The following is a 27,037-nucleotide window of genomic DNA, read 5'->3' as shown; positions in this document are numbered from 1 at the left end:
TGGCCGAGAGAGGAACAGGAACATTTCAGAGATTGTTGGGTGTCGGAGAGGGAACCGTTGATGACTTTAGCTGTGAAGTTCCTGTTCAGAGAGTTTATTCTCTCGATAATAGTGGGGATATTTCAGATGTTATGGATTTCGTTAGAGGGAAATCTCCAGGCTTTGTAGTTTGCTCCACGCAGGATTCTGCGTTGTGTGTCATCAGCGTATCGCAGGTTATTTATACATTGCCCGTTTATGATTATACCATCCGAGGTGCCTTCCAAAGCTTTCTTAAATATCTTCTCAGAGTAAACGATGGAGAGCAAAGGTGACTGGACAGATCCCTGTCTTACGCCCTTCTCGATTTTGATTTTCCTGGTGTTTCGCTTTTTATTCTAATTTTAGCCTTTTGTTCTTGGTAGAGAGTTGAAATTATCCTTAAGTCTTATTACATGACATTCGTCGATATTACATGACCTGAGAAAAGTGCACACCCATATTATTGCTTAGTCATAATAACAGGGTAGTTATATCATATACCTAAAATAACTTTTAAAAAACACATTAGGGTATACGATTTTGTATAACACGATGCATACATTATTGAAAACTCCCAAGAATAGGAAGTAACGGTTACCACCATCTCTAAATTATGGATAATTTAGCTAGGGGTCAGAGATGGGTCACAAAGTGGGGAGACCAAGAGGCGCCTCTTTTTAAATTGTTTTCTTCAAATGCAACACTTCAAAATTACCTATAAATAGGTAATAATACATTGTAACAAGATCAAATGTGGTTTACATTTTACAACATGAAATTGGTAAGTACCTAAACAGATTTATTTTCTAATAGTGAACTATTATATTATTTCACAAATTTGGAAAATTTTAATTTTTACTATATTTTATTATTTAAGTAATGGTCATATTCTTCTTCTTCTTTTGGTGCGTATTCGTTTCGAATATTGGCGATCATTCTGGCTATAATTATTTTATTAACTGATGCTTTAAATAGATTAGTTATTGTTGCGGAGAACCATTTCCACAGGTTCTTTTACCATGATATTCTTGTTCTCCCTATACCTCGCCTTCCGAATACTTTGCCTTGGAAGATTATTTTCACTAATTTGTATTTAGTGCCATTTCTCATTATGTGTCCGAGATATTCTTTCTCTTTTTAATTGTAAACATCACTTCTCTTTCTTTCCCCATTCTTCATTTAGTTGGTTTAGTTGGATATCTTGTCCGTCTATGATATCCTTAGGATTCGCCTGTATAGCCACATCTCAAAGGCTTCAAGTTTTTTCTCCATCGCTTCAATGAGTGTCCAGGATTCAACTCCGTAGTACAATATTGAGAAGATATAACATCGTAGGAGCCTTACTTTTATCTCCAGATTAAGGTTGTGGCTTTTAAAGAGTTTGGCCATGTTGTTGAATGCACTCCTAGCCTTCTTTGTTCTACAATTTAATTTTTGTGAATGATCCCATTGTTCGTTTACTATTGTTTCAAGATAGGTATACTATTTTACTCGGTCCACTGCTGTATTCTTGACAAGCAGTTGCAGGTCTCTAATTTTATTTTTGCTGATGGCCATAAATATAGTTTTTGATATGTTCACTTGTAGTCCAAATCTTTCGCTTACTTCATTTATTTTGTTTATGAGTTGCTGTAAACTTTTCAAACTGTCTACAAAAATAACGGTGTCGTCTGCATAGCAGATGTTGTTAATGTGATCTTAATTTAGGAGTATTCCATGTTCACAATTTTCCAAGGTTTCACTAAATATTTCTTCTGAATATAGGTTAAATATTATAGGTGAAAATATACATCCTTGTCTAACGCTTCGCAGAATCTGGACCGCTTTCGTCACTTCATCTCCAAGATTTGTTCTTATTGTGGCTGGTTGGTTCCGGTATAAATTTTGTATTACACGCCGCGCGCCGATCTTTATCGTCCATTTGGCGTTTTGTTAGAACATTCATCATTTTTCGGTGTTGAACTGCATCAAATTCTTTTTAATAGTCCACAAAGCAGGTGTAAATATCTCAAGGCATATCTATGCATCTTTGGAATAATACCTGTAGACTAAACAGTGCATCTCTCGTACCAACGCCTTTCGTGAATCCAAACTGTGTGACTTGTATTCTTTCTTAGCATAGCTTGTTTGTATATTCTGCAATGTATAATTTTAAGAAAAAGTTTTAATGTAGACCTATTATACCCCAGTCAATGGGAGCAAGAATAGGATATTACCTCCGAATTCTATCCTACTGCATGGATTTTAATGAAATTTTGGGCCTAGCCTCTACTTACCTCCTAATTCAAAGTCTACCCTATGCCGATGTGTGCATTTATCTTGGGGGTGGTTCCCACCCCTCTTTAGGGGTAGAAAATTTTTTGGTTAAAATTACTACGGAATTCGATAGAGATCTTAATTCTAAGCAAAAACTGTTCTATATTTTTTTTTTGAAATTCGATACTTTTTGAGATATTCGTGGTTGAAAATTGGCCATTTTAATTGAAACATAATACCTTTTCGAACGGTTTTTTGCGAATACCTTAAAAACTATGCATCTAACCAAAAAACTATATTAAACATTTTTGTAGGCTATAAAAAGACAAAGAGATACTTGCCTTCATAAATCTTCTAGTTATAATACAAAAAGAGATATGGTAGGTGAAATAGTTTGTTTTTTGGTACATTCTCAAATTGGTGTATTCAACTTGAAATAACAGAGAAACTTTAGGTGTATAATGCTACTAATATCTTTTGTAGTGCTTGAAAAGACCTTTAAAATGAGCTATAGTAAAGGTCCATTACATTAAAACTAAGCGACATATGCTGCAAAAAACATGATAACTAATGTATTTTAAGAAAAAATGAGAAGTAATTTTAACCCCCATCCACCAAAATGTAAATGAATCGTTTTCCTTCCACAATACCTTTTACTATAGTGTTATTTCTATGTATGTTCAAAAAGTTGGACGGGTTTAAAATGAATGGTTTAAAAAAAAAGATCAAATTATACAGAGCATTTTTAAATTTTCTTAAAAATCTTCTTTTTCTCCATGTAACGTGAACATGATAAGAAATACAGTAATGTAAAATAAAAAGAAAATTTGTAAATAAAAAAGCCCTACATTTTTGTGTAGTATCTTTTTTTCGTATCTCTTATCTTTTTCGAGTTACATGGAGGAAAAGATGATTTTTAAGAAAATTTAAAAATGCGCTCTGTAATTTGATCTTATTTTCAAAAACCATTTATTTTAATCCAGTCCAACTTTTTGAACATAGAAATAACACTATAATAAAAAGTATTGCAGAAAGAAAAGTATGTATTTAAATTCTGATGGATGAGGGGTTAAAAATATACTTCTCCTTTCTTTTTAAAATACATTAGTCATCAATTTTTTGCAGAATATCTCGCTTAGTTTGAATGTAATCGACATTTAGTATTGCTCTTTTTAAAGGTCTTTTCAAGCACTACAAAAGTTATTAGTATCATTATACACCTAAAATCGACAGTTTCTCTGTTATTTCAAGCTGAATATACCGATTTGAGCATGCAGCAAAAAAACAAACTTTTCTTACCTACCATATCCCTCTTTGTATTTTAACTAGAAGATTTATGAAGGAACGAATCTCTTTGTTTTTTTATAACCTACAGAAATATTTTATATAGTTTTTTTGTTAGATGCACAGTTTTTAAGGTATTCGCAAAAATCCGTTCGAAAGGGTGTCATTTTTCAATAAAAATGGCCAATTTTCAACCACGAATAACTCAAAAAGTATTGAGTTTTCAAAAAATAATTATAGAACAGTTTTTGCTTAAAATTAGGTTGTCTAGCCTCTTCCGTGGCTATTTTAACCAAAACATTTTTCACCCCCGAGAAGGGGTGGGAACCACCCCCAAGATAAAAGCGCACATCGGCATAGGGAAGACTTTGTTTCTTGAGCTATTTCCTATTTACTGTGAAAATATCAAGTAAATCGATGTAGTAGGATGAAATTCGGAGCCAAATACCCTCATTGACTGCGCTATTGGCCAATCGCTCCCCGTTTCTATGGTAACGTAATAAATTTTGTACCTAGCCAATCTTTTGGAATATTGCCTAATGGACATATTACGTATAATAATAAGGAATAAATTATTTATTATCTAGGGCCAAATTAGTTTTAATTTATTTTTTTAAACGGACCTATCTTGCCAGGGCATAATATGTCAAGACTAAGACTAATATTGCAACTCTTCATGCAGCTATAACATCTGATCGACTTACAATAAAAACCTGGTCAGTCTAAATTACTCTCTTTTAACGTGGATAAGATGATAGCATTATCCTATAAAGGAGCTCTTCAACCCTTAATAACAGCCAAATCACTACCGTTGATTCAAATTTCTTGGTATTTTTTAGACACCAACCATAAATGGTCCCTTCATATCGATGTGTTAAGTAAGAAACTAGCCTCATCTTGCTATTCAATAAGATCTGTTTCGAAGGAAATCAATGTAACATCTTTTAAAATAACATATTTTTCTTTGTTCGAATCTCATCTTGGATATGTTCTTCCTTTTTAGAGTTATAGTAAAGCTGCCCAATCCGATGTTATTTTTAAACTACAAAAAATAGCAATAGCAATAGGTACGATATCTATTTGACCTCAGAAGAACAACACATTAGAGAAGCTACTTCAAAGATCACGAAATTTTAACACTTCCTTCATTATATATTAATAAGACCCAATCATAACTACTCCACTAGAAATTCAACCTTTGATGTCTATTTACCGATTCCGTCCACTGAGTTAGTAAAGAAATCTACATATATTATATTCTGCAAAAAAAACTAGACAACCATCTCCCTTTCCAACTTAAATCTGCAACATCTTTCTCTAAGTTCCGTAAAATGACAAAAGTTTACCTATCTGAAAGACCATATTATTCAGTGGAAGAGTTTCTTAATGAATAACTAAGAAATTACAGTACTTTTATGTACAAGTACTTTTTATCTATATTTGGATATAATACATATTATATGCAGCAGCTTAAACTTATTAGTGGGTAAGGTTGTATTATTCAATTTGCAATTTATTTAAATTTTGCACTAGATTGTTTTGTTTTATTTTGTTATCTTTTATTTTTTTTTTAATATTGACGATTCATAACAAAATTGAAATTGTTATTTTTATTTTCTGATTCTTTGGAAGTTTTGTCCATAAAATTGTTCACTTTTTAGTGCCAAAGCATATTTATATTCTAGTTTATACAATTATACTGTAATCACAATACAATAAAGATGCACTAGAGATAAACAAACCAAGATACGTTGAATGTTACGGGGAGCACTCCCAAATCATGATTTACATAAATCATGATTCGGGAGTGCTCCTCGTAACGTTCAACGTGCCTCGGTTTGTTTATTTCTACGCATTGTGGCCCCTTAATATATCTTTCTTTTTTATCTGATATGTTTGTGAGAAAAGACATCCACACATCCTATATATAGTGTGTCTAACTTCAATTCAGTCGAAATCGGGACAAACCTGAAAAAAATACCTGACATTCGGAACTTTTCAATAAAAATCGGGCCTTTTTTTAATATAGAAATGTAATATCATGATTTTATTGATTATTTGGCATTTTTATGTTGACAATGATATTTATCTACTCTATCTCTATAAAAATAGTTATGTATAAGTTTTTAGTTTGTGAAAACTGCCATTATAGATAGCAGTGCGTGAAGGATTTAAGCTGTGCGTTAAGTAACAATGTATTTTAAATGGGATTTACTTTTTGGCACTGTTTATTGGCACACTTTCATATAATCAAATATCCTTAACTTTCTCGTTGTCATGGTGATGACGTGTGAGCAATAAATTACAACAAAAGTTTTGACAGTTTTGTGGTTTGAAAGAAGTTAGAATTTTAAATGACAAAGTTCTAAAAATTGTAGAATAGAAATGAATTCCAGTGTCGAAGAGTTACAGTTTTTTATTTATTTATCGTAGATAAAATATTGTATGAAACTGTGCGTGAAGTACTTTTTGCGAACTTACGCGATGTAGATCACTCGCTCCGCGTGCGTTCGCAAGAAGCATACTTCACGGACTGTTCATAAATAACTATTTTGAGAGGATTAAGCCACACTTGGTTGTAATGACAGCAGATTCATGCGTATACTTACATGAATTGTTATTGCTTTTAAATCGTCTTTTAAAAAGAAGATAATTAAAACACAGAAACGAAGAAAGTCCACAGGTTGAGTTTTCGTAGAACTATAATAGGTACCACGATATAAAATGCATGCGTTTTGGATGTAATATTGGTACATATTAGTATTACACTCTAGAAATTGTCGACTTTCTTTCGTCCCATGTTTTTTACGTGGTTTTTACCAAAAAAAAATTATACCAAAATTCGGATGGCCCGGAAGCCTTACCCGGGACGCCGAGACACGACTTTGTAATTCGGGCCATGTTCCAGATTTTTCGGACTAGTTCTTTATCAGTTCTTTTATTTGACTCCGCTGTTTTCTTAAAAGATATTCATATATTTGCGTTCTTCGGTGCTTCTCTTTTTTATTTTGTTTTTTTTTTACCACTCGTGGATTATGGTAGTTATTGTATGGTACTGTTTGTTGTAAGTTTTTTTAAACTATGGTATACAGCCAACGACTGAGATTTTCCCTATTTTTGCAAAAGGAAGGAGGGCTCAGTAAGGCATGAAACTCAAGAAAGTAAAAAATATAGGTTCAGATCAACAGAAATGATATAAGTTCAAGCAAATAATCTTTTGGAACATTCAGTAGAAATCTTACCATGACAATAATACACAAAATGTAGCATTTATATACTTAAATCACTTTTTAATTTATCCGCAGATACTTCTTACCAGTTTAGTGAGCGTGGTCCTTGGAGGACGATTGGATTCTGGCTACCTCCCTCCTACGGTGGGAAGATACACGCCTGGAATAGGACCATTTGGCAGAGCGTTAGGAACATTCGGAGGTGTAGGAGCTCCATTCGCGGGAGGTCCAGTAGTACCAGGAGCACCATTTGCGGGTGCCCCTGGAGCACCATTTGCTGGTGGCCCTGGAGCACCATTTGCTGGTGGCCCTGGAGCACCACTTGCTGGTGGATCAGGAGGTGCCTTCGGAGGCAGAGGATATTATGGGGGTTACTATGATGGTTACAGAGGTGGACCACAAATTCCTATTTTAAGGTAAATGCTTGTTGTTGTTCTGAAGCTATTTCCTTGTGGCATTTTTGTAATCAACTATTCTAAATGGGAAATAAGCCACAATTTAACTAAAAAAAATGATTTTATTAACGTTTCGACGACCACATCGGATGTCGTTGTCAAAATACAAAATATTAATGCTTGTATTTTGCCTTGCTTTCTTTGCCTTTATTTCTAAGATATTAAAATAAATTTAAGTTCAAAATTATAATAGTATAATAAGTTTAATAAATTACAAAAATACTAGATTTGTTGTAAAAGGTATATTTTTAAAAAAATGGGCCATTGAAATCCAATATGTGAGGTTTTATTTCTCCAAAAAAAATTCCAACCACCTGGGAAGAGTCCTGTGTTGCCCTGGGTAACATCCAGGCACATCTGGAACATCATTTAACCATTATATAAATATGTAACGTAACATAATCGTTCATATTTAAAGGGTTTTTACCAAACACATTTTGGTGGCTAAGGCATGCTATTTTTGGATTTTAGAACACTGATGATGGATTTCTTAATCCGAAAACGTTTTGTCTTAATGTGACCCTTATTTAGGGTATTTTAAAATATACCTTTTACAACAAATCTAGTATTTTTGTGATTTATGGTATACAGCCAGCTACAGGAAGTTTATTTTCCTCGTGGATTTTTTAATAAGTTAAACCCATAAACTAAAGAAAAGAATCGGTCTTGGGTGGACAGCATATGGAAAACTGAGAAAAACTTTTACGAGTGAGCTGCCCACATGCATGAAGAGAAAAGCATTTGATTAATGCGCTCTCCCAGTGTTAGCATACTGAGCAGAAACATTTACCTTAACAAAAGCCTCGGCTATCAAACTGAGAGTCACACAGAGAAGGATGAAGCGATCCATGTTAAGAATAACTCTGCGAGACAAAATAAACAACGATGAGATCAGGAGAAGAACCAAGGTGGATGACGATATCGAAAGGATAACCAGACTATCATGGAGATTGGCAGGACACATAGTTAATATGACAGATGGGCGATGGACAAAGAGGTTATTGGAAAGGAGACCAAGCGAAGACATGAGAAGCGTTCGTCGACACGATAGTGAAGTTTTGGGGCCAAATCAGTGGCGTAACAAACTACGTCGGGGCCCCCCGCAGAATTGAAAATGGGGCCCACTTTAAAAAGTTACTAAATACGACTTGTGTAACAAAAACGTATATGTGATAGGCTAGTAAATGAGCGTGAAATACGGAGATTCCGTATAATTTTCAGTGTCACCGCCGAAGTGATCAAGTCAATACTTTTTTAATTATTTGCGGGTGAAAATGTTTATAGTTCAACAAGAAAACCACATTTTCAATCGGTTTTACGCAAATAACTCAAAAAGAATTTGATCTAAAAAATATTCTTAGCAAAAATGTAGCTTATAACAAATGATGTCTATCGGCCCAGTAAAACCAAAGTTGTGACCTATGAAAAAATTCTTCTTATTTTTCAAATTCCAAATCGAATATTTCAACGTGAAATAACCAAAAAATAAAGCACTTTTCGGGAAAAACTTCGGGAAAAGCGAGTTACACTCAAAATAAAGTTAACAACTTGTTTTGCTAAAAAATCGTGAAAGTCTCTCCCTATTTTAGCACCCCAAATTAAACTAATCATTACCGCTTTATAACTTACTTAACTTTTTTTATATGATCTGTAAGTTTCACTGGTCCAAAGACCTTATTTTTGAACGAGTCACTAATCACGAGTGTATGTAAATTTTGAATAGCCATATCTTAACCAATTTTTGTGTTAATAACAAAATAAAACCATAATATTTACAAAATAAACCGTAAATAAAAACTTTGAACCGGTCAAACTTACAGATCATATAAACAATACATATATAAAGTAAATGGTAAAGCGCTAACTATTTTATTTTATTTTTTTTACCAAAACAAGTGGGCCAACTTTATTTTGAGCTTAACTCGATTAGTTTTGATCCTAGATAGTTTTATAAAAAATAAAGCTTTTTTTAAATTGAAAAATATTTTATTGAGTTTTCCCCGAAAAGTACTTTATTTTGGTTATTTTATGTTGAAATATTCGATTTGGAATTGGACGAATAAGAACAATTTTTCATGAGCTTTAACTTTGCTTTTACTGTGGCGATTGACTTCATGAATAGACCATTTTTTTTTGTTTTTTATAAGCTACATTTTTGCTAAAAATATTTTTTTGATGATATTTTATTTGATAAAAATTTTTGAGTTATTTGCGAATCACCGCCTAAAACGTGTTTTTTTTTTGTTAAAAATATACAACAAAAGTTGTAGTCCACAGTAGTACACCGTCTTTTTTGGAAGATGATTAGAAAAGTCTTAAAAATGGCTTCGTTTGAGCAAGTCTTAATTTTCAGAAGAAGATTTTAAGAAAACCCTCAATTTTCAATTTAAAGTACTTATATTTAAACAATAAAGATTGTCGATATCTTGTCCGACAAATCCGCGGAAACGCGCCCAACATGCACTCTGAAATTTTTCAGAAAGTGGTAGACTCGTTCAAACGAAGCAGTTAAAACCATTTTTAAGACTTTTGTAATCATCTTCCAAAACGGACGATGTACTGGACTATTGCTTATAATTAGTCAATTTAACCGTTTCCGGACTTATTTTAAACATATGTTTTTCACTCCCCCAAGTGGAGGGTAAGTAGAACCAAAATCAAAATTGTCAAGCAAATCCGTCGTGACGCTGATAATTACACTCCAAAACGGTCATTTACTGGGCTGTTAATGTATTCATGCACTCTTTATGACAACTTACATTTTCCATATTTACTGGTATAGAATAAAAAAGCACAAAAATTAATAAATGATTACAATATTTTATAGTATTATTGATGAGACGAACAACTTTCTTCGTGTACTACTATCAGCGAATATATCTACAATTTTATTAATACATATCTATCTGATGGACAACTTTATTTTCAATACTACACTGCTTAAAAAACGTTGCGTATGTACTTATGCCGATAATTATATAAAAATGACACATTTTTACATATCTTAGACGACAAGATGGAGCCCCTGGCATACTGGGCCCCCGCAAGCTTCAAGAGTCAAACATGTACCTAATCCATCTTCTGTATAATAGAGAAGTTCCTGTAGAATAGAGGGACAACTTACAGAATCTATAGACATAGGCAACGGAATAAGGCAGGGGACTCATTGGGCCCAATTATCTTCAATTTAATCATAAATGAGATCGCCAACAGCTTGAACAAAGGAAGAGGATACAGAGTGGGAAACAAAGAAGTAAAAATACTCTGTTAGGAAGACGACGCAATATTGATAGCCCATGCTACGGGGGCCTCTGTTACGCCTCTGGAAACTACTGCCGATAATTGTATCGAAATACTAGATGTAAAGAGAGAACCCATTTCTAGATTTAGAAATATTGTTCTGAAATTCGGCAAATTGCAATTCTCAAATCTTTCAATGGTCACGTACAAAGCAATATAGTTTATTGCCGTTACCATAAAAATTCGTGAGACCGGAAAAGATTAAGTTTATAGATATGAGATTATTCACTTGCCATGTCTACATGACATGAACATGTCTATTTAAAAAGGTAAACACACAACGTAAAATAACACTTAAATTTAAACACAGAACGTAAAATAATATACCAATAACAGATTTTTACATAATATCAGACGACAAGTTAGGGCCTCAAATCGATTGGGGCCCCCCCGCAAGCTTCATGCTGCGGGGGCCTCTGTTACGCCCCTGGGCCAAATGATGACTCTTTTTTTCACTTTCATTAGTTTAGACTATTGATCGAATGCACTATTATTCCAATAACTGCATCTTAATTTTAGGTATGAGAACAATCCAAATAGAGGTGACGGATCTTATAACTACTTATATGAAACTGGCAATGGAATTGTAGCAGAAGAAAGAGGATTTCTCAAACCTCTAGGTCCAGAGGGTACACAACAAGCCGAAGGAGGTTTTTCGTACACGGCTCCGGATGGTCAAAGAATAAGTTTGCAGTATACTGCTGACGAAAATGGTTTTAGGCCTGTAGGAGCGCATCTTCCCACGCCTCCACCTATACCAGATGCTATTCTAAGGTAATATTTAAACGATAGTCATTATTCTCTTTATCATTCTCTATCTACAGCTGATTATGAAGGGTAAAATCGAAAAAAAAGTGGTCCTTGTAGACGACAAATATCTTGGCTGAAAAATATTCGTGACTCTACCGGGATAAACACACAGACGCTTTTAAGAAAAGCAGAAGATAAAGACCAATGGGCAATGGTTATATTCAACCTTTATTAGTGGAGTCGGCACTAGAAGAAGAAGAACATGTATGTTCCATCTGAATCGACTTTAGGCAAACGTTTTAATAGTATTAGGTGGTGTTTACAAATGCTTTTTCGAAGTCGTGTCGTGTCGAGGTTGTGTCTCTATCAAATGCTTTTTCGAAATCTATAAAGCATATAAATATATCTTTCTGTTGGTTGTAGCATTTTTGGGCGAGAACTAGTAAACTGAAAAGTTTCTCAGGGTGTCTGAAGGGCTTCTCTGGTTCCTATGCCCGCTCTGCATCCAAACTGATCGTCTTCGATGATTGTTTGGCACTTTCTATAGATTCGATAATGTACGACTTTTAGTAGGACTTTTAATAGGAATCTTTACTGTTCTCATATACAGGGTGATTGATTAGTGTGAGGAAGCTCAGTAGATCTGTTATAGTAAAAATTCCAAAAAAAAGTTATTAACAAAAATTGTAGGCAGCTTTAAACTCCACATTTTAAAATTAGTTACAGTCTTACAGGGTGTTCCATATGATGGTGGCAGACCAAACTTATGTTTTTTTAAATGGAATACCTTGTATTTTATTTTAAATTTGAAATCTGCTTCACTTCCGCATTACAACAATGTAAAGTTTTATTATGTTATAGCGGGTATTTAAAAAGTTATAACCAATGTTACCTGAAAATCGTATCAAGTTTAACTGTATAATTAAAAAGGAGTATAGAAACATTGATCTATTGCAACCATAGTTTTTTAATAATTGTTAAAAATTATAAAACATATTTGTTTTCATAATATTCGTTAAATCAAATACAGGGTAAGTCAAAATGCAAGTACATTATTTTCTTGGTAATTTTAAATAGAACACCCTGTATTTTATATCTCTATCGAAAAGTACTACTATCGTACTTCAAATTTTATGAAGTACTCCCTATACCTAAAGTTATCAGTTTTCTAGATATTTTTATTTTTCCATCAAAGTAATAATTTGGTGGATATTTTAACGTTTACCAATAATTATTGTGAGTTGGCCATGATTGATCTGTCAGAAACTGACAGTTTGGCATTATTGTTTATTAATTCAGTATTGGGATACATCGTAAATTAGCAACAATTATTATTTAGTAATTCAGTAATTAATTCAATTTATATTAGCAATAATGAATGTTACTACTGATGAAACGGTAGATATGATCTGGATTTTGGGGGAATGCAATAAAAATTCATTACTATCAGCTAGGATTTATCAAGATCGGTTTCCAGATAGGCGGCAACCTAGACAAGATACATTTGAAAAATTGAAAGATCGATTTAACCGCACTGGTTCAGTGAATTATGAAAAACATGAACGAACAAAAACTAGTGTGACAGAGGAAAACGAAATGAGTGTGTTGATGGCAGTTACAGAAAACCCACACACAAGTATAAGGAGTATTTCCAATGAACAAGAACTTAGTTAGAGTTTAAAACATTCTATCTAAAAACAAGATGCACCCTTATCATATTCAAAAGCACCAACAATTAAATAATGATGAGTTTCAGAAACGAATAGTATTTTACGAATGGGCCTTGGAAAAAATTAATGAGCGGATATTTTTTTGATTATGTCCTATTTGGTGATGAAGCTACATTCCATCGAAACGGTTCTGTTAAGACGCATAACTTTCACTACTATTCAACAAGTAATCCATACCACATAGTAACACATAGTCAAACAAGATGGTCTCTAAATGTGTGGAGAGGTATCGTCGGTAACCATAGTAGGACCATATTTTTTTGAAGATAACTTAAATGGTGAGATTTATTTAGATTTTGTCGTAAATCAGTTACCGATATTATTAGAAGAGGTTCCACTTAATATACGTGAACAAATGTGGTTTTTACATGACGGTGCTCCTGCGCACCACAACGAATTAATACGTGGTGAACTTAATGATCAGTTTGGTGAAAGATGGATCGGAAGGGATGGACCGGTAAGGTGGCCCCAAAGGTCACCAGACTTCAATAAAATGGACTCATTTTTTTGGGGTTACGTTAAGAACGAAGTATATAAAATACCTCCAACAACAAGGGATTATATGAAAAATAGAATCCGAATTGCATTTCAAAATATTTCTTTACAAATGCTTAGTAATGTACGCAACTCTTTCAATGACCGCTTTCAAGTATGCATAGATATTTTGGGAGGTCATTTTGAACACCTTACTTAAGTAAGATAAGTTAAAATTACTGTTGTTTTTTATTTTTCTGTGTTGTTATTTTTTTTTAATTTTCCGTCGGTTATTTTTTATAAATTTTGTTTAAAATAAATTGTTTTCTTTTCTGTGTCGTTATTTCGTTACTGAATTGACAAATCTGTACATGTGACAAATCAATCATGGCCAACTCACAATAATTATTGGTAAACGTTAAAGTATCTACCAAATTAATACTTTAATGGAAAAATAAAAATATCTAGAAAACTGATAACTTTATGTAGAGAAAGTACTTCATAAAATTTAAAGTACGATATTAGTACTTTTCGATAGTGATATAAAATACAGGGTGTTCTATTTAAAATTACCAAGAAAATAATGTACTTGCATTTTGACTTACCCTGTATTTGATTTAATGAATATTATGAAAACAAATATATTTTATAATTTTTAATAATTATTAAAAAACTATGATTGCAATAGATCAATGTTCCTATACTCCTTTTTAATTATACAGGGAGTTAAACTTGATACGATTTTCAGGTAATATTGGTTATAACTTTTTAAATACCCAGTATAACATAATAAAACTTCACATTGTTGTGATGTAGAAGTGAAGCAGATTTCAAGTTTAATATAAAATACAGGGATTTCTATTTAAAAAAAACATAAGTTTGGTCTGCCACCATCTTATGGAACACCCTGTAAGATTGTAACTAATTTTAAAATGTGAAGTTTAAAGCTGCCTACAATTTTTGTCAATAACTTTTTTTTGTAAATTTTACTATAACAGATCTACTGAGCTTCCTCACACTAATCAATCACGCTGTATATGTTATGGTGAGTTACCTTAATTGACTTTGTATTTGTATTATTCATTCTAATCTAACATCTAACATCATATAATATATGAAATGTTTTATTTCTTAATTTGTCGCATCTTCGTGTTTTTATATTTTTACTCGACATTTGATTAAATGACTAACTATTCGCAAATAGTATATTGTGCAACAAGTGCAGAAAGGTACTAATTTCTCACGAGTTTGAAAAGTTGCGGTACGAGCGCAAGCGAGTGCCGCAATTCAAACGAGTGAGAAATTACCTTTCTGCACGTGTTTCACACTATACTTTTTCTACAAGCACAGTTTTTCCTAAAAATAAAAATCACAATTTCCAAACGACGATTAATTATAATAGGTACCTATGTGATAAATTTTAAACTGTATTTAATTAATACCTACTAATCAATTTAAATTCCTTATACCTAAATAAATTGCACAGAAATCAGTTAAAAAATTAATGCACTGCCTTAATTTGTTTAAATTTAAACAATTATTACACATTATTGACATTATATTTATGCAGTCACGGATTTACACAAAACCTACTTCATTCGACGTCTCTTGCACAGGTTGCTAAATCCTTATTGGTTATTTGATAATTATAAAATGTTTAATAAGAATAAAATTGTAAAATAAAACAGTTGTAACATCCATAATTTAGTTTCTATGCTATAGTTAAATATAATAATTGTCTTATAGGTTATATATTTGTCTAAAATTTAACCACGGATGTAAACAGAATATAACGTTACTCAGAATGCGGTAGTCCACGGATGTAAACAGAATATAACGTTACTCAGAATGAGGTAGTCAACTGTACAGAAAAGAACTTTGCGGCACAGAAACGTCACTTTGCGGCACAGAAACGTCACTTTTCTGCACACTAATGTCAAATATCTTATACTGTGAGAAAATATCAAGTTTGCTAATATAAAACCGTGCAGAAAAGTGCACTTTGAATAGTGGTTGTAGAAAAAAATTTGTTCTAGTTCGCAACAATAAAATTCCAAAGTGTTACAGTACTGCTGCTCTTCGAAGAACAAGTTGAATAAAAACTTTCACTCATCTCATCTATTGTGCAAATACCCTCTCTCTCATGCCGCTACAGCCCAAATTGGGCCTTGGCCTCCTCCAGCATCCGCCTCTAAGTATCTCTGTCCCTGGCTGCTCTCATCCAGTTATCCACCCTCAATATATCTAGTATCAGTTCTCACCTCTTCCTTGGTCTTCCTACTGGCCGACGCCACCATAGTTCCGCTAAATGTTCTACTAGATATTCTGTCATTAACCATTCTTATAAGGTAACCTGTCCAGCGCAATCTTTATATTTTTGCATGATTTGCTAGAGGGTTATTTGTAATATTGGTATATATAACTCGTGGTTGAACCTTATTCTCCATATACCATTGTCCCAAATGGGTCCCAATATCCTGTTTAATATCTTTCTTTCAAAAGTATTAATAAGGTTTAATGTATTTTCTGTCATGGTCCATATTTCTACACCATATGTTGCTGGTCGTTTGATGGTTTTGTATATTTTAAACTTTACTTCCCTATGGATGTCTTTGGATCCAAACACCTGAGACAGAGAGAAGTATGCGATGTTAGCAAGCATTATCCGTTTTCGTATTTCCTACTCCTCACTCCCGTCCTCAGTTATATGTCCACTCACGTATGTGAGCTGATTTAAGGTAAGTGAGCTAAATATTGCCATGCTAAGACTAATTATTTTTTATTAAATACAAATTTATTTGAAATAACCTGTAAATTTATTAAACAAGTAACAAACATGTTTATAGTCTAATTTCTAAACATTTATAAAAATTAAACAATCAAAAAAATATATATTCTTCTTTTTTTAAACGATTGCCAACTGGCAATATTTGGAACCTATACCCTTAATATTGCCACAGCACTGGCAATAAAAGGAACAGGTATTTTGTTAATAAAAATAAGTAATAATATTGAACCTTAACATTTAAAAAACTAATGTGAGACATTGACTATTTTTGAGAACAATTGGGACATATGAATTTATCCTTATCTGTTTAGTAAGACAACGGTAAGACCCACACACTCTTCATGCACGTATTGGCCACATGCAAGACATAATCTCATATCAGCCTGGCGGTCTTCATTACATATATGAGAGAACCATGATTCACTACTTTTTAAATTCTTGTTTATTTTCTTTTCTTTATTTTCTTTGTTCAGATTGTCTTGTTCTTTTTGATGTTTGTTTCTTTTCTTTTCTTCCTGTTCTTTGTTTTTGTCTTTTGATTTTTCTTGTTGCTTGGAAGGTTCTTTGTTACTTTTACCTTTGGGTGGTTTTTCTATCGCTGTGGAAAATAAATCCTTCGTAACTTCTTGAGCTTTGCTATTAATTGCTGGTTTTCGCTTTGTAACAGTTATCTTGATTAGGGGTGAAATTACTAAGTCCATACCTTTAAAAGAAGTGTCTGTTTCTGGAACTTTTATCGGGAGTGAATGGTACCATATTTTCATCTTCGCTGTTTATATCATTAGATGTACTATCATGAACACTGAAATCTGATTCAGAATGAGACGACTCGCTATATAAACGAAGACGTTTTGTTGATTTTTTTTTATTACTTATTCTACTTGTGCAGGGCCGTTTTCATCAACTGTAGAAGTTGATGGCTTTTTTACGTTGTTATCGTCGACGTCTAGTGGTTATAACACTTCTTCAATATGCGTTATAAGACTGGGTGCAAATGCTGATTCAGGTATGATGTCTGGGTTAAAAGGAAATATTCCAGTTGCTTTGAACCCAGAGATGATGTTAGCTGGTGTCATCGCTTTTAACAAAACTTTACTAAATATTTCACCAAATCGCATTTTGATTAAATTTTTCCCAGGTTGAGTTATCAAAAAATTTAAAACCTCCTGATCCCAAAAAGACTCATAACTTTTGAAGACTGCTTTATCCATAGGCTGCAGTTCATGCGTGGTGTTACTTGAAAGACAAAATAAAGTAACACCATAATTTTCTGCAGCTTCAACAATACTTATGTTCAGATGCGATTTTGCACCATCGAATAACAGGAGTGTGGGTCCTGTATTCTTATACTTTGCAAAATGTGCTAGTCATGAAATAAACGCCTCATTTGTCATGCTCCCTTTCTGTGTCATCATTACAGTTGATCCTGGTGGTAGATGATCATTCCATTCAGGCTTCAATTTCTTCCCTTTGAAAAGAATGAACTGTGGGATGGCTTGCCCCAGGGTATTTCCACAACCCACAATACTAACATTTTCACCATGTTCAGGCGCTGTCAAGTGGATACGTTTAGCACATTTCTTGGCCAATACGGTTTGCTGTTTATGGATCGTTAGACGGCAACCTTTCTCGTCCATATTGTAAACGTTTCCAGGTTTATCAAACAATTCCAATTTAATGAATATTCCAATTTCTTAAAATAATCCTTTACAATAAATGGATTCATTGTCTGCGCTCTTGCTGGATTCATTTGCTGAGCCTTCCTTCTAGCCACATAGGGATGTCTTGCAAAAAATAATTTCAGCCATTTCCTTCCTGCTAATTTAGATGTATCAGAAAAAGGATTAGGAATGTTCATTATCATCGCATACGAAAATACACTTCTTCTTACTATTTCACTGGTTCTTGGAATGACTACTTCTGCTAGTTTATGAATTCTGCGAACTAGATCTCTTTCTTGTTCAAAACTTAAAACACTTTTCCTTCCAAGTCGTTTAACCGAATTTTATCTGCGATAATGTAGTCCAAGTGTTGTTCGAGATATTTCATATCGTAATGAAGCGTGGCTTATACTGCTTCTAGCTCTTATTGCTTCTAACGCTGCAACGAGATTCGCCTCAGACCACATGGCTCTCTTTCTATTCGGCATTCTGTTGAAAAGAAAGTTTTTATTAATAAAAAGTAAATTTTCATATTAGGTTCCAAATATTGCCATGGCAATATTAGGAACTATCTCTTGTGGCAATATTAGGATCATTACTAGGTACTGCTGAACAAAAATGGCGATTTATGTTTTATTCTCGTTTATATTACTTAAACACAATATGGATTAATAAAGTACTTGAATGTACCTACCTGATAACGTTCTCACCCTTCTGTAATCGGTATTAGCAAGCTTATACCAATCATTACAGTTTTCCCACGTTTTTATAAACAAATCGCATGAAATACACTCTGCTTTGCCGTGAACACCAATACTGACTGGTTCCACCATAACGTTTTTAGAGTGGTTGTTTTAATTCGATATTTGAGCTTATATGGCCATCTGTGACTTAAGGGACAAATTAATAAATTTATGGGGAGTGACAATATTAGGAGCATGGCAATATTTGACGCACTTACCTTACTAGCCCAATATTATCGTCGTCTATTGCCAAATTCTGCAAGTTCCGTTGCTTGCTTGCTTGTTTAGGGCTTTAGTTTTATCTACGTCGAAGGCTAACCATATTTCTGTCACATTTTCTTCCAGCTCTACAGGTAAACAGAGTTAACAAAAACCCTTAAAAATGTGTATAAACATTCTCAATTTCTTTGCAAAATGAAAATGCAGCAGCTGCATAATACTCTGGTTAAAGCGGAGAGTGCAGGAAGAGTCTATACCGGTTTCGGAGATCTTTTTCCCCTCATCAGTAAACCCATATCACAGCATAATAAACGAAACCAGCAAGGACACTCTCTGATGCCGCCTTTGAAGTTGAAAAGTACAGGGTCGCCATTTTTCGCGTAGTACATCTCGGTGATGATGTGATGTGTTGGTTCATCAGTGTTGCCGATGTCACCAACTTTATTGCCCGTAAGAGATTTTTTTTGAATAATTTCTGGAATTTATGCAAAAGATTAACAATACAATCGCCATTCATCGTCAATATTTTGTGTTGTGTCCCAATTATTGACATAATTCCCACAGGCATACGTATAAAATTATGTTAAAAAATATGAATGTCATAAAAGTTATGTAAATCTGATAATTATGTACAAATCGGCAACACTGTCGATTTTCTACATTGTCTGGTACTACGCACAAAATGGCCGACGATCTGCGCAGTAATAGTGCGCGAACTTTTCCCGCCTACTAGTGTGTCACTGCTGTTGCGTTTTCTATGCTGTGCTGTGCCCATATCCTCTTCTCTCCGCTTTAACGATTTACCATAGCTTTGGGCCTTCCCGAATTGCAAAGAAAGAAATGTCACGGATGAACTAGGGCCATCTACCGAAAAACAAACTAAGTTATCAATCGAAGTAGCGCAGAAAACGACAATAAATATCGCCTCCGTACCACCAGATTGACAACAGGTGGAATACTTTCTTTGGTTACACCTCCTGAGACTTTAAAAATGTATAAATCATACAGGGTGCCGAGGAAATTAAGATGAGAGAATTTTAAATAATTCACAACTCATCTACTCAGCGTGGCAAAGCTCCATTAAGAAAGATTCCTTAATACTCAAACAAAAGAGTAAGCGAATTAAAAATGTGTATAAACATTCTCAATTTCTTTGCAAAACGAAAATGCAGCAGCTGCATAATACTCTGGTTAAAGCGGAGAGTGCAGGAAGAGTCTATACCGGTTTCGGAGATCTTTTTCCCCTCATCAGTAAACCCATATCCTCTTCTCTCCGCTTTAACCATTTACCATAGCTTTGGGCCTTCCCGAATTGCAAAGAAAGAAATGTCACGGATGAACTAGGGCCATCTACCGAAAAACAAACTAAGTTATCAATCGAAGTAGCGCAGAAAACGACAATAAATATCGCCTCCGTACCACCAGATTGACAACAGGTGGAATACTTTCTTTGGTTACACCTCCTGAGACTTTAAAAATTTATAAACCATACAGGGTGCCGAGGAAATTAAGATGAGAGAATTTTAAATAATTCACAACTCATCTACTCAGCGTGGCAAGCTCCATCAAGAAAGATTCCTTAATACTCAAACAAAAGAGTAAGCGAAAAACCCTTAAGGTCACTTGCACCGCATAAACGAACACCTATCATTTCTTCTCCTCGCGGTTGCAGACAAATTGGTTTTATTGTACATAAAGTTCTGCGATGTTTCTTGGGGTTCTTTCCATCAAGTTTGCATCATCTGCATACATTACAATCTGCTTAGACTTATTAAACAATAAATTTTTTATATTTACGGACATTAACATATTCCATACATAAACAGAATCGTAGCCAGTCCATATGCATCTTTTAGCCGTTTAGCATCCTCTAAGTTATCTGGAAGGGATCTGTCAATTAATTTTGAACTCGTACTTGAGATTTTGTGTGAATCATGGTTAATTGAACTAACTTTACCAGTTTCCTTGGTATACCAAATTCCTGCATAATTAAATATATTTTATTTCTATTTATGTTAACAAAGGCTTGTCGAAAATCTACAAAGATTTGGTAGATATCTATGTCGTGTTCCCAGGCTTTAGCTAATATTAAATTTGTTTTACGTTGAATAGCTGGTCAATAGATGGCAGTCCTGGTCTGAATCCAGCTTGGTGTTATCCGATGGTTTGTTCTGTAAAGTAACTTAATATCCTGTTTATGATCCCGTAAACACCTTATTTAAGTCTATGCCCCAACGGCCGAAAAAGATGACGAAGACGCGGAATCGTTCTATGAACAAATTCAAGAGGCATTGAGAACTACCAAAGTACGTGACGTCACAGTAATAATGGGTGATCTAAACGCCAAAATTGGAAAGGGTAGCACAAGTAACGTAGTGGGAAATTTTGGATTGGGTGATAGAAATCAAAGAGGAGATAGGTTGATACAATTCTGCCAAGATAATAATATGATTGTTACAAACACGTTCTTTGAATTACCTAATAGACGTTTGTACACGTGGAAATCGCCAAGAGATAATGAACATCAGATAATGAGAAATCAAGTAGATTATATCATGATCAAAGAAAGATATCGGAATAGTATTACAGCAGTCAAAACACAACCTGGAGCAGATATATCATCTAATCATAATCTCTTAGTAGCTCACATGAAAATTAAAATGAAAAGAATAGAGAAAACAGCAAAAGAAGAAAGAACTGATACAAGTGCACTAAGAAATCCAGAAATCAGAGAAAATATCAAAGAAAGAATTAACGAACGTCTAAACACCGTACAGATTGAGGGGGAATACAGTGAAGAAAATATCAACAAAAACTGGGAAAAATAAAGGCTGACTTAATAGAACCTTCAAAAAAGTATCTACGCAAACCCAAAGAAAAGAAAAAAGATTGGATGACAGACGAAATACTAAACTTAATGAACAAAAGAAGAGCATGTAAGGACAAAAATAAATCGTTATACCAGCAAACACAAAACGAATACGGCGACAATTTCGCATAGCAAAAGAAAATTGGTTAAAAGAAAAATGTGATGAAATAGAAACGCTACAACATAAACATGACAGCTTTAATGTACACAGGAAAATAAAAGAATTAACTAGAAAACCAGAATACAAACAAAATATACTAGTTGATGAAAAGGGAGACATAGTAATGGATACAGAAAACAAATTGTTGGTATGGACAAACCATATAGAACAGCTGTTTAACGACAACCGAGGCATAATAGATAACGAATATTTCGTTGAAGAGACTGGACCAGAAATAACAGAAAGTGAAGTAAAACACACCATTAAAGAACTGAAAACTGGGAAAGCTGTAGGACCGGACGAAATACCGACAGAAATATTGCAACTTATAGCCGACTGCAATATACATGTAATTGTAGAATTATCGTATACAGAACAGGTATATTACCTAAAGAATGGCTTCTATCAACATTCGTGACTATACCGAAAAAGAGAAACGCCAGACAATGTTGCGAACACCGTACCATCAGTCTAATGTTCCACATACTCAAAGTATTTCTAAAGATTATTCATCGTAGAATATACAAAAAGTGAGAACAAGACATTGGACAAACTCAATTCGGTTTTAGAAATGCTCAAGGAACCAGAGAAGCATTATTTGCAGTAAATGTGCTAATACAGAGATGTTTAGATGTAAACCAGGACATCTATATCTGCTTCCTAGATTATAACAAGGCATTCGATACGGTGAAACATAATCCGTTAATAAAACCACTGAGAACAAAAAACATCGACACTCGGGATATAAGAATAATAAATAATCTGTATTATGAACAAGAAGCTGTCATAAGAATAAATAATTTAAACACCAATAAAATAAAAATCAAAAGAGGCGTTAGACAGGGCTGTGTCTTGTCGCCATCACTGTTTAATGCATACTCAGAAGAAATATTCAAAAAAGCATTAGAAGATGAAGTAGCAGGCATAAAAATAAATGGCCTACCCATATGTGAAATTAGATACGCCGATGACACAATACTAATAGCGGAAACTATTACAGATCTACAAAGAATTTTAAGTAAGGTTGTTGCAACAAGTGAAGAATTTGGTCTGTCACTAAACATAAAGGAAACGAAATTCATGGTTATATCAAAGAAAAATATTACAAACATCAATCTACACGTAAATAATAAGACGATAGAACGAGTTCAGAATTATAACTATTTAGGGACGAATATTAGTGAAACAAACGATTATACCAAAGAAATCCGGATTAGAATAGAAAAGGCTAGAAGTGCATTTTCTAATATGAAACAAATATTGTGTAGTAGAGACCTCAGCCTAGATCTTAGAAAGCGAGTACTAAAATGTTATGTATTTTCTGTTCTTTTGTATGGTGTGGAGATATGGACTCTCAATAAACAATGCCTCAATAGATTGGAAGCATTTGAGATGTGGACGTATCGAAGAATGCTGAGAATCTCTTGGACAGACAGAATAACCAATGAAGAAGTACTAAGGAGAATACAGAACAGCAGGGAGATACTGGATTCCATCAAAATAAGAAAACTTCAATACTTGGGTCATATAACACGTGGTGACAGATATGAACTCCTAAAATTAATTATGCAGGGAAAGATTCAAGGAAGGCGCAGAAATCTCAGAGAATGGTTTGGATGCAGCTCAACTGAACTCTTTCGGGCAGCAGTGTCGAAAGTGAGAATAGCAATGATGATTGCCAACCTTCGTCGCGGAGATGGCACGTAAAGAAGAAGAAACACCTTATAACTCAGATGGGGACGACAGGATCCACAACGCATTCTTTTCTTACGCCATGTTTAATTGGCACAGCTTCTGTCTCTGATTGTTAGTCTTTTATCTTTACCGTCGTCATAAAGTGATCATCATCATCTTCTTCTTCAACCTGTGTTCGTCTACTGCTGGACATAGGCCTCTTCCATTTGCTTCCATCGATTTCTACTCTTGGCAATTCTCATCCACTGCTTGCCCGCGACTTGTTTGATATCATCTGCCCACCTCTTCTGCGGTCTGCCTACTCCTTGCCTGCTCTCTCTCGGCCTCCAGTTTGTTAATCTCTGTGTCCATTTTTGGGGATTATCTCGAGCAACATGTCCGACCCGAAAGTTATCATGAGTCACCTTACCTAATTAACTTTGTACTTGCATTATTCATTCTAATCTAACATCATATATGAAATGTTTTATTGCTTAATTTGTTGCATCTTCGTGTTTTTATATTTTTAGTCGACATTTAATTAAATGACTAACTATTCGCAAAAAATTAGTTCTAGTTCACAACAATAAAATTCCAAAGTGTTACAGTATTCCTGCTCTTCGAAGAACAAGTTGAATAAAAACTTTCACTCATCTCATCTATTGTGCAAATACCGCATCTCGTAATAAACAAGAGCGAACACCTACCTATTTATTTCAGATTATTAATTGCATTATAATAACAGTAATAACAATAATTTATTATGCAAAACGTATTACAACAATATATAGCATTTCTTACTTCAGTTCGCAATTCCATTCTTTAATTGTGTAGAAAACTCATCTGCTAGATGATGGATTACAGACTACTATTTATAAGTGAGGTTGATTTGGAATTCTTATTTGTATAAATACCACATTATTGACTTCCTTAATAACAATACAGTTTGTTTTATATTCTTGATTGTTGGCCAAACTAAAATACACATATTGTAGACCAAAAATTGAAGATTAAAATATTTTTTTTCTATTTTTTGTAGTAACAAAAACAGTTAACAAAAGAGGTTAAAAGAATAAAAAAATTACTATTTAAAAAATAAAAGAAAGATAGGACTTAATTGTGACCATAGAGATAGGTAACACAATCTTTGGGAATCAAAGGAAGGAAGTTGACTGCGGACCACGCAATTTGGAGTTTTCGTTTGGCTTCCTTTGCGCAAAGGTAGAAGGCACAAACTTGGGTTTTAGAAGAATTGGGTCTCAGGCATTTTCTGCGGGTAGTACGCCGTAATTATTGTTTTTCAGGCAGTTTTGAGTTTCTCCTCCACCTCTTCAAAACTGTTTTCTTGAGCACATATTGCGAGATAGCATAGAGGAAGAGCTTGATTACAGTCGGCGTGGTTGGTCGTTTGTATAATACAGTAAAAGCTGTGGTAACGGCCACCTGTCAAAACCGGCCACCTGAACTAGCCGGCCAGTTTTAAAGTTCCCCAAACCAAAATTTGTGGACTACAAAACCTGGTATTAGCGGCCACCTTTTTATATCGGCCAATAGTTCTGTCATTTTTAGTGACCGATATTGACAGGTTTTACTGTATAATATATTGAAAAGCATTGGCGCTAAAACACTTCCCTGTGGGCTCGTGGGCCGTTCTTTTGAACTCTCCACCTATTTAATATTGTTCTGAAGCTATTTTCTTGTGGCATTTTTATAATTACTAGTTTTGATGGGAAATAAGCTACAATTTTACTAAAAAAATGATTTTTTTGTGATTTTGATTTAATGTAATCTAACGAACTATCTTTCAGTAAAGTCGTCCCAGGAACGCAACTCATAAATATTGGCAATATCATTTTAAAGTCTTCTACTTTAAAATGTATAATATACGTCTGAATTGCCGATATAAATGAGTCAGCTTAAATTAATTATTAGAAGAATTTTTTACTAAGCAACAACGTTTTTGTTTAATTCATTAATATTTTTTGTATTTCGACAACGGCATCCGATTTGGACGTAGAACCGTTAATAAAATCATTTTTTAGTAAAATTGTGGCTTATTTCCCATCAATTAATTGATATGCCTTCACTGATATCTTCTAGAGCCTCTTTAAACACCTCTTCTGAGCACATATTGCAAAGTAGAGGGGATAGTACACTAAATACCTATTTAGTTATAGTAAAATATATAATTCATGAAGTTTATTTTTTGTTTTGGTAGATCATTAGAACAAAATAGACTAGAGGAAGCAAGAGGAGGGTACACCGATGATGGACAATACAGATCTGGACTGAACTACGAAGGAAGTGGATACAGATATTAATGACCATCAAAATTTTAGCAAAAGTCTGATTTAAATCGGTGTTATAAAAATATATTTATAATTGCCAGTATAGAATATTTTTCAAGCAATAAATAGATTTTTATATAATACCTGCTTTTATTTCTATTTTAATTGCCTAAATAATTTTAAGGGCCCAATGAACATCTTGATATTACTTGACTGACCTGACCTGATTACATATTTTAGTTTGGAATCTGCATCAGCGAATCTATACACAACTTAAAATTTTTTATTAAAAGATCCTTTATAAAAGGTATATTTACTTAAGAGAAACCCTTCGGCCTAAATCGACGTTTTCGGAATGAATGTTCCATTTTTAGTGCTGTTACTAGGAATACCTACATGTTTAAATCGCCTGAATAAATTAGTACATTCTTTCACGGTTTTTGCTGTAAATTTTAAAGAACCGCTTGGATTGACATGAAATTTGGCATAGACATAGCTAATATATGTCAAAGAAAAAAAGTGATATGGTGCCGATGTGTGCTTTTGCCCTGGGGTGACTTTCACCCCGTTTCGGGGGTGAAAAAATATATGTCCAAGATATGTCCCAAAATGGATAAACTGACTAATTTTAAGCAACTTTTGTTCTATAGTGTTTTTTCACCATTTCAATACTTTTCGAGTTATTTTCAAGTGAATATGTTTTCATTTTTCTACAAAATAACCACGTTTTTAGACGATTTTTCGCAAATAACTCAAAACTTAAGCATTTCGTCGAAAAAAAATATTATCAAAAACTATAGCCTAAAAAAAAGTGAGAAAACGGTGTATATAGTAAGTCTCTATACCTAGCAAAAGCAGAGTTATAGCTAATGAAAAATAGGTTCATATTCGAAAAATTCCAAATAGAATAATTCAATGTGAAATATCCAAATAATGCAGCATTCTTGGGGAGAACACATTACAACTTTTTCAAAGTGTTTAAAAAAAAACTTTATTTCTGTTTTTATAAAAAAAATTCTTGCATCAAATATAAGCAAGTTACACTCAAAATAAAGTTGATCCCTTTTCTTTTGGCAAAAAAAAATCAGGAAGATCACCCCGAATTAGCAACTTAAATGGAATTAATCGTTACCGC

General features: G+C 33.7%; 1 protein-coding gene across 1 annotated transcript; it reads left to right on the top strand.

Annotated features, from left to right (window-relative positions):
• The first annotated feature begins 694 nt into the window (after positions 1-694).
• On the top strand, positions 695-26,043 carry LOC114330516 (pupal cuticle protein 20-like). Its single transcript, XM_028279862.2, has 4 exons — positions 695-802; positions 6,867-7,207; positions 11,066-11,320; positions 25,833-26,043. Exons 1-4 carry the CDS (start codon positions 773-775, stop codon positions 25,933-25,935), a joined length of 729 nt encoding a protein of 242 aa, XP_028135663.2. The 5' UTR covers positions 695-772; the 3' UTR covers positions 25,936-26,043.
• The last annotated feature ends 994 nt before the right edge of the window (positions 26,044-27,037 follow it).

The sequence above is a fragment of the Diabrotica virgifera genome, chromosome 3, assembly GCF_917563875.1.
Source record: "Diabrotica virgifera virgifera chromosome 3, PGI_DIABVI_V3a".
Classification (NCBI taxonomy): Eukaryota; Metazoa; Arthropoda; class Insecta; order Coleoptera; family Chrysomelidae; genus Diabrotica; species Diabrotica virgifera.
This window is presented reverse-complemented; position numbering and strand designations above follow the sequence as displayed.

What these genes read in the sequence shown, in the direction of transcription:
- LOC114330516 (XM_028279862.2), top strand. Translation starts at nt 773, where the DNA reads ATGTGGTTTACATTTTACAACATGAAATTG. An exon ending in CCACAAATTCCTATTTTAAG is followed by an intron (nt 7,208 to 11,065) that starts GTAAATGCTTGT and finishes TCTTAATTTTAG; the next exon opens with GTATGAGAACAATCCAAATA. An exon ending in ATACCAGATGCTATTCTAAG is followed by an intron (nt 11,321 to 25,832) that starts GTAATATTTAAA and finishes TTGTTTTGGTAG; the next exon opens with ATCATTAGAACAAAATAGAC.